The sequence below is a fragment of the Oratosquilla oratoria genome, unplaced genomic scaffold (genome assembly GCF_046742065.1).
Source record: "Oratosquilla oratoria isolate Oo_2021 unplaced genomic scaffold, ASM4674206v1 SCAFFOLD99, whole genome shotgun sequence".
Taxonomy (NCBI): Eukaryota; Metazoa; Arthropoda; class Malacostraca; order Stomatopoda; family Squillidae; genus Oratosquilla; species Oratosquilla oratoria.
The window spans coordinates 460001-468602 of NW_027467763.1; the positions used below are offsets into that span (position 1 = coordinate 460001).

The following is an 8602-nucleotide window of genomic DNA, read 5'->3' on the forward strand; positions in this document are numbered from 1 at the left end:
GTGGTTAGCGATTACAGGTAGTAAAGGGGATGGAACTGTCTAGTGTAAACTTTATGGTCTCTTGCGGTCTTCTCCATTCTTATGTTCCTTCCCCCTTTCTCGTCAAGCCCGTTACTTCCTTCCTTCCACTTTCTCGTCAATCTTCAATCTTCTCATTTCCCTTCCCCATTTTTCTTCCTTCCTTTCTTGTTTCACAACTCGTCTCGTTGATTTTTTTCCATAAGTTTTTCTCATAAAGACTTGTGTTGCTTGTCTCCCTAGAGATAGGAGCAGGAATAGGTTTGTTTTGGACAGGAAAAATACATCCTGGTAGCGTAAAGGTTCCTTGTCGTTTTAGAACCTGCAACACTAAAGCGGGAACTTTCGCTAAGAAGTTGGCACTTACATGTCAGAGTCGGACCAAGAGAGATGAATGGTAATTTCTCTCTCCTTCTCTCTCTCTCTCTCTCCCTTCATGTCAGAGTCGGACCAAGAGAGATGAATAGTAATTTCTCTCTCCATCTCTATCTCTCTCTCTCTCTCTCTCTCTCTCTCTCTCTCTTTCTCTCTCTCTCTGTCGTATGACTAATCACACTTATTTTTCATGCATGCTAAAATAGGTACACTCTTCATGACTATATATGTGTTCTGCGTACAGATGTAGTCGCAAAGTACAGTTCATGCTCGTATCTGGGATTTGAAATTCGACCATAAGAAGGACGTGGGACGCGCAGAGGCACTGAACCTGTTGGGAGCCATGAAGCTGAGCGATTTCGAGATTCACGAGGAGCTCGGCAAAGGAGGCTTTGGCTGCGTCTTCCGAGCCACAAGAGTCGCAGATAGCCTTGAGGTTGCCATCAAGAAGATCCCTGTGGCTCGTGTGCTTTTTTGGGGACGGCGCCACAGGAAGAAGGTCCCAAGAGAGGCCGCTCTTTTACAGCGAGTACAGAAAGTTCCTGATGTAATCAAATTATACGACTGCTTCACTACCAAGGACAGCTTTTACATGGTAATGGAGCTTATACCATCAGCTGTTTCCTTCGTCGATTACATCAGGAGCGGGAAAGAACTGCCCATGACCGAGGTCAAGACACTGTTCAGGAAGATTGTCCTAACAGTAGAAGGATGCCTAGAAGCCGGGGTATCGCATAAAGATATTAAGCCCCATAATGTGCTTCTCTTTAGGAACGCCAGCACAGGAAAGTTTGACATCAAACTGATCGACTTTGGTTGTGGCGAACGAATCACAGGCTACAAAGGGAAAATCACGGGCGGCACCCGAATTTATTGCCCTCCGGAGTATATAAAGGGTAATGAATACCTTCACGTCCCCGCAAGCGTCTGGAGCCTGGGCACGCTCCTATTCTATCTTGTGTGTCACTATAACGCGTTCCGCACCAACGACTCCATAATGTAGGCCAGTCCAGACTTTCCCAGTAGCGTACCCAACCTCTGTCGCGATCTTATAATGCGCTGCTTTGCAATCGATCCGTGGAACCGCCCCTCGCTTCGCGGCATACTCTCTCACCCGTGGTTAACGGGTCACTCCGAGGATAATTTCAATATGGAGTTTGATCTTGAAACGGCTAAAGTTTTCAAGAGAAATTATCCTAAGGTGAGGTAGGGAAGACGCCCCGAGATGGCGAATAAGAAAGCCCCCAAAAAGAGGCCTTTCAGAAGGAGATTATGAAGACAAGGATCGAGACGCAGATCCAGGAGTAAAGAAGTGCCAAAGGAAATAAATCATATAATGATTATAAGAGCGCTGAAATTGGATTATCCAGAGACCTTCTTCACCCCCCAATGAAGCTTCTGACTGCATCGGCGCATAAAATGCAAAAGGATTTCAAAGTCATTCTCTCCTGTAGTTGGAAAGTCAATGGAAATAATTTCTATCTCATAAAGAAAGCAACCAATTTCCTGAAGGACTTACTAGAGGGCAAAGTATCAAGAAAAGCTCCAGACAGCCATACTTGTAGATAAAAAGGACACAGAAATGTATAGCAAAGATAAAAAAAAGTTCTCAAAGATATGTCAAGCTCAGAACTAAGTTCCAAGATTGCATTATTGTGAGCGGAGATGTTGAAACTTAGACATCCGTCATATTCAGTGTAGAAAACTCGAGATTTAGAAAGCAGCGCATTTTCCAATAACTTTTGGAAAAAAGTTTTCGAGCAGGGATTTCCCCTCAGCTGAATAAAATAGTCTCACTATGGTTCTATAATGCATACACGTCAGCTTTCGATCGAAACATCAACGAGATTATATGAATATAGGGATTAATATGCTTCCATGAGGTGGAGGTGGGTATTGTCATGAGCATAATCTTTATTTCTTATTTTTTGTTTTTATTCTTTTTTAAAAATGGTGGTTTCTTCTACTTGAAGAAAGATCATCTGGTGATATTCTGTCATAGTAGGCATGGTCTATGAATGATCACTGTATATATATATATATATATATATATATATATATATATATATAGATAGAGAGAGAGAGAGAGAGAGAGAGAGAGAGAGAGAGAGAGAGACGTAATTGGTTTACTTACGTGCTGCCAGACTTTTCCGAAGGGGGAAAAAAGTTTATAAAGATTTTCACTGCACCCCGTTTTTATAATCTTATTTGAGGGAAACACATTGCAGTGGACATGATGGAAGGGAAGTCTGGGCTCTGTCTGTATATATATATACATATATATACACAAACACACACACCATACACATATTTGTACACACACACACACACACACACACGAGGGGAGAGCGGCGGCCGAGTGAGTCGGGGCGCCAGAGTGTGGATTTTAACATTTAAATCCCCCAAGTCTAGTAATTGTATTTTCTTTTTATCCTTTTCAACTGCTGGCTTCCCTCATTGATTTTTCATATAAGCATAAATTCTTCTCGTCAAACACTGTTTCCTCTTATATGGTGACTGGAATAGGGATATGTGTCTTTAGAAGTGGACATTTAAAGTCGCAGAACATTACTGATAGGTCAGAGTCTGGCAGCGGTCTCCAAAGGTGCAAGTGACTCGGCCGTGAACTCTCCGTGGATTCAGCATTATTACCTGAGTTAGATCGAAAAAAAGATACATGATAATTTACAATTTATTTCTCTCAACCACCTCTCTCTATACCTACCTACCTCTCTCTCTTTTCATGCATAAGCAAACGGACACAATCTTTCAGACCATACAGATCTTTGCATACAGATGCAAGCGCAACATATGGTGCACAGGTGTTCACCCATGCATATCTGTGGTGTCAGTTTCTCTTACAGCAAGGGCCTGGAACGTCTAAGGACAATGACCAGTCAGGAGCTATGACGACGCTGATCGACTACGAGGTGTACGAACCTTTGGGACAAGGAGGCTTCGGTTGCGTCTACCGAGCCAAGAGGGTCGTCGATGGCCTTCAGGTCGCCCTCAAGCAGGTCCCATTGGCGTCCGTCAAGTCCTGGGGCACACACCAAGGAGAAAGTGTCCCCAAAGAAGCCGCCCTTCTCCAAAGGGTCCAACAAGTCCCGGGCGTCATCAAAATCATCGACTCCTTCAGTAGCGAGGACAGTTTTTACATGGTCATGGAACTCATTCCCTCTGCCATGTCACTTTACGATTATATCGAAACTTCCAACCAATTACCCATAGCCCAAGTCAAGAGGCTATTTACCAAAGTGGTAAAAGCCATTCAAGGATGCATCGACGTGGGAGTATCACACAAAGATATCAAGCCTGAGAACATTCTGATCTACAGGGATGACTCAAACAGGTTTGATATCAAGGTGATTGATTTTGGAAGTGGGGAGCTCATTACGAGTTACAATGGGAAAAAGACAGGCGGAACGCCTATATATTGGCCCCCGGAATATATCAACGGCGGCAAGTTCATCCACGTCCCTGCAACGGTCTGGAGCCTGGGCTGGGCACGCTCCTTTATTACCTCGTATGCCGCGAGGATCCCTTCTACAGTAACGCATCCATCCGGAGGGCCAAACCGCCATTCCCCAACAACGTCCCCAAATTAGGCCGCGACCTTATCATGCGTTGCTTTAAGAAAGACCCGTGGAGCCGTCTCTCTCTTCGCGGAATACTCTCCCATCCATGGCTAACGGGCCTCCCATGCAGCCCCTCTACAACAACAGAGGATCAGATGGATGTCCACATCCATTTACACCTTGAAACTGCCCAAATCTTCAGGAAAAAACATCCCAAGAACAATCGTCGGGTTAACCAGGGACAGGAAGGTTGCCCCTCCAAGGCAAACAAGAAAGGCAAGTAAAGAGCTCCCTCTCAAGTGGAGAACAACGACGCCAAAAGTCCAGAAACAGACCCAGCAACAAAGAACCCACAACCAAAGTCATAGGGACAAGAAGGAACATGCAAGCGCCCATCTTACAATGGCCATTTAACGAGAGCAAAAACAATACAAAACTGCCCACACCACAAGGACGCAAACTCCCCTCTCTCGTCTTTTCCTTCAATATTGCCAGTCCTTTCATCCAAAGTGAGACCCTTCGACATCAAGTTGTCTTCAAGAATGTCGCCACAGAAAGCAAAGAAACCGATGCACCAAATGCCCTAAGGATACCGCATTTCTTGTGCTGCGTCGGCACACCTTCTTCGAGGGACCTCCCTTTTGCGAGTCTCAGGGTGCAATGCGGCTTGAGCGAATAAAGCCGGTCCTCTCGCTTTCATCGTCACAGAACAGCGTTCCATAATTCCACTGGAACCGGATCATTTGGTCTTCAACTAAGGACCATCTCCCTTACTCTACGGACTGTTCGACTTCATCGACAAAGAAGATGAATCAGTTACAAAGTCATGGTGTCTTTTGTAACAACACAGCTTTCCACACTTCGAATGGAAATGGATCATTCGCTACTTATCTGAAAACCTTCTTCACTCCATGGACTGTACGACCGGGTCGACAAAATTCAATCGTATTGAAAGTCATCTTATGGTCAATTGGAAGCTTAAAAAAAGATATACACAAAGGAACAAATTCCTTATGAGTTCGTAACATAGACGGGCAATATTTGGGGAAATTCTAGGAAAGCACTTATGGAAGTACTCAAAGACAAGAATGATGAAGCCTGACGGTAAAAAATTAAGATTATAATCTTCGGCGATCCCGTTGGAATTATGATGAAACATAGATGTCTCTGGTTCCTCCAAGCAACGCAAAAGTATTCGTACCGGGCAATATAACTTTCAAGAAGATTTCCATGTCGTTAAGACTTCAACGGCGAGGTTTCCCCTCAGCTGAATAAAGTTGTCTGTCAGTAACTATACAATATGTAAAAGTCCAGTCATCGTCGTCCATGTTTTTTTTTTTTGGGGGGGGGAGGAGAAAACAAGGGAGGGAGGGCGCTTAATCTGCACTGGGAGCAAATGTCCCTCATTACATCATCAGCTGCCTATAACGACCTACCTCGCTAGACATGCAGGTAACCGGAGTTTATAAAAATCCTTCTTTTCTCGTATTTCTCGCCTCAACATACATACAATTAAAATTCCCGTTGACTTAAAATGCTCGGTATATTCTCTTTAGTTTACATAATAAAAAAAACTAAGAGAATCATGAATATATATATCAAATGAGTATAGGAGACTAATCGATAGAAAATAAAATAAAAAGGAGGGTTCCTGAAATACTCATCGTGGCAGTCAAAAAATAAAATAAATTAAAATAAAAGAGGGAGAAAATATACATGCGGAAATATCTAGAAAAAAGAAAATAATTCCGAAAATGACGGGATCTGTCTAAAGCCGTGTCCAGACGATCGGGCGTATTCGTCGGGCAGCGCGGTTGGCGGGCAAATTCTGCCGGGCCTGACCGTCAATGTTGTCCACACGACCGAGTTGATGAATAGCTGGGCGTGCCCGACCATGCCAGCAGCGTGCAGAGTGCGGTACAACAAGCATGGCGCCTACCATTGTCAACAAGATATTGTACACCATGATAATTGACATGGCAAAATGTGAACTGTGTTACAATGACGTGGGATGTGGGAAGGAAGCCTGCTGTGGGTTCATGATATTAAATTGCATCTGGCAGGGTCGAAGCTCCAGTTACCGAGCACCGCCTTAGTGATTTCGCTCCACGAGCACTCGGGCAATTTGACCGTTTACCCGTCAAATGTGCCCGTTGACGGGCATGCCCGCCCGCCGATCAGGCCCGCTCGTCTGGAGAGGCCTGGTAAAGATCAACGTATCTAGATAAAAGATAATCGTGCGATAATGTTGAAAATTATAGGAGCTGTCTTATATTCCAAGGCAAGACCATGGCAGAATCCAGCACGATGCAGATATTAGCCTAGAACACTTTCCTTAAAGTCTGGCTGGCTCACAGGTAAAGGAGACTAAATAGAATAAATTAAATGAGGGGGGGAAGGACGATTCGACTATTTGCATCGATGAAAATTCTTAGATTTTATGAAAATAGATACAGTATAAGACAAATGCTGTTGCCTTTCCTGGCATATAATATGTGAAAAGAAGAAAAATAAATATTTTTGGACTGAATAAATAGAAAGGATAAAATGAAAAAAAAGGCCACGCAAGATAAAGAAAAGAAAATATCAATGTCAAATAAGCGAACTCCTCATAAAATATGGAGCCAAAGACAAGACTGTAAATCATCTCGCCAAACTACTTTTTGCCAAGCAGAATGATAATAATCTATTTCATTCTTTTTTTTACGAAAAGGGAGAGAGAGAGAGGAGAGAGAGACAAAGAGACAGAGTGAGAGAGAGAGGGAAGAGAGAAGAGAAGAGAGAAAGAGAGACAGACAGAGAGAAAAGAGAGAGAGAGAGGTCATCATTCATAGCTCATGATTCGACTCTTACACAGAAATAACGAGTTGAGAGAGAGTTCACGGCGAGTTCAGCTCCAGGTTCTAGTACATGTAAATGTCTTCGCTGTCAAATTTTCTCTCCAAAATAAAAACATTCCCTGTTCCTGATATCAGTGGACAGGCAACAAGGGACAGTGTTTCATGACAAGAAAAGATCATTATAATTAACGAAGTGAGGGAGAAAAAAACAACGATGTGTTGGGGGAGGGAGTTATGAAGAAAACCGATATACGTATTGAATAAGGAATAAGGAAGTGAAGTAAGGAGACAAATAGGAAGAGAACGTAATAAAAAATAGTCCCGAAATCCATGACAACTAACCCACTACAAGATCATTTTTAATACTTTGATGACGGAGATTTCCAAAGTTGAGTGAAACTGACTGACGGCAGCCTGAACAGAGTTTATTAGTCGCCTTCGGTAGTGAAGAGGTTCAGATCCTCTTACCCACTATCCGATGCTGCCTGTGATGTGGGAAAATGCAATGCCGTTTGGGATGAGCCTCTAAATATATTGTCTTTCAATATTGGTTTTGCTTCATTCCGACTGAAGATGAATGTCCTCCTTTAAAAAAAGATTTTGTGCCAAATAACTCCAAACGGGATTTCGTTCCACGCCTCTTACCAAGTACCATCCTCATCCATAAAGTGATTTAACCATCTCTAAAAACAACCAATAGTTTCAGCACTCACCATATGATTAAACTCTCTCGTCAAAGTCGGTCTGCAGTTGGTGGTTATGAGTTGGGAATAAAAAATCCAGAAAGATTGATATGAACGGACGAGTTCTGGAAGGCTTTCGTGAGTACGAATAAGCTGCGCTTTTGCTGATTGTATACTCACTTGTATGCCTGTGTGCACCTCGCCTGAAACATCACAGTCTAAACGAACACATATTACTCTAACTCTCCCAGACACCTACAGTCATTTTCCTTTCTTTGGCATCCCGAACACAAGTTCCTATGGTTCGTTATACACCCTCCATCCACCTGTTTTGCTTCCCTACCTGTATTACGTGTTCACTTACATTCTTGCCGTCAACCTTTACTCTTACCCGATTGCTTACGCGCCTTATTATCTACATACCATCACTCTGATCATCGTTAATTTGTTTTAAAACTTTCTGATATATATATATATATATAAATATATATATAATATATATATATATATATATATATATATATATATATATATATATATATATATAAAGACTTACTCAAGAGGAAACCAGCAGATATATCTCCGGTGAAGACGACTAAAATATTTGTGGATTTGCCTCAGAATGTCGATGCCGACTCCGTTTAAGAATGAAATTGCTTGGTTGGTTAGCACAAATCTTCCTGTCCCTCACATTCGGCATCTAACCCTGACATATGAAATGTCAAAATGTAGCAACTAAAGTGTGGAGACTACAATAGGGGTGGTAGGTTGTAATCTTTGATTTGCTCGATCCATCTCAAAAGTGGTTAGGATTCCTCAACAAGCTAATCATTACTATCCTCAAATATGACTAAAATAGAGGTCCATTTGGTGACATCGTCTTGAAGGCCATCACAGATACTACAGGATGATTTTGTTTCATAAACTTTACAAAAGTCTGCATAACCTCATCCATCTCAGTTCAATGGCTTTACAAAGAATGCGTGTGCGTGTGTGAGTGTGCGTGTGTATGTTTCTGCGTGTGTCTGTTTGTGTGTGTGCGTGTTTGCGTGTGTGTGTTCGTGTGATTCCCCATGGTCTCAGATCACGTGTTGGACTCGTGATCGAC

At 42.7% G+C, this 8602-nt stretch overlaps 2 protein-coding genes across 2 annotated transcripts; both read left to right on the forward strand.

Annotated features, from left to right (window-relative positions):
- The first annotated feature begins 736 nt into the window (after positions 1 to 736).
- LOC143024154 (serine/threonine-protein kinase pim-2-like) lies at positions 737 to 1396 on the forward strand. The gene has a single exon (XM_076182939.1). It carries the CDS (start codon positions 737 to 739, stop codon positions 1394 to 1396), a length of 660 nt encoding a protein of 219 aa, XP_076039054.1.
- A 147-nt stretch (positions 1397 to 1543) lies between these two features.
- LOC143024155 (serine/threonine-protein kinase pim-3-like) lies at positions 1544 to 4001 on the forward strand. The gene is made up of 2 exons (XM_076182941.1): positions 1544 to 1594; positions 3258 to 4001. The coding sequence occupies exons 1-2, from the start codon at positions 1544 to 1546 to the stop codon at positions 3999 to 4001; spliced, it is 795 nt and encodes a 264-aa protein (XP_076039056.1).
- The last annotated feature ends 4601 nt before the right edge of the window (positions 4002 to 8602 follow it).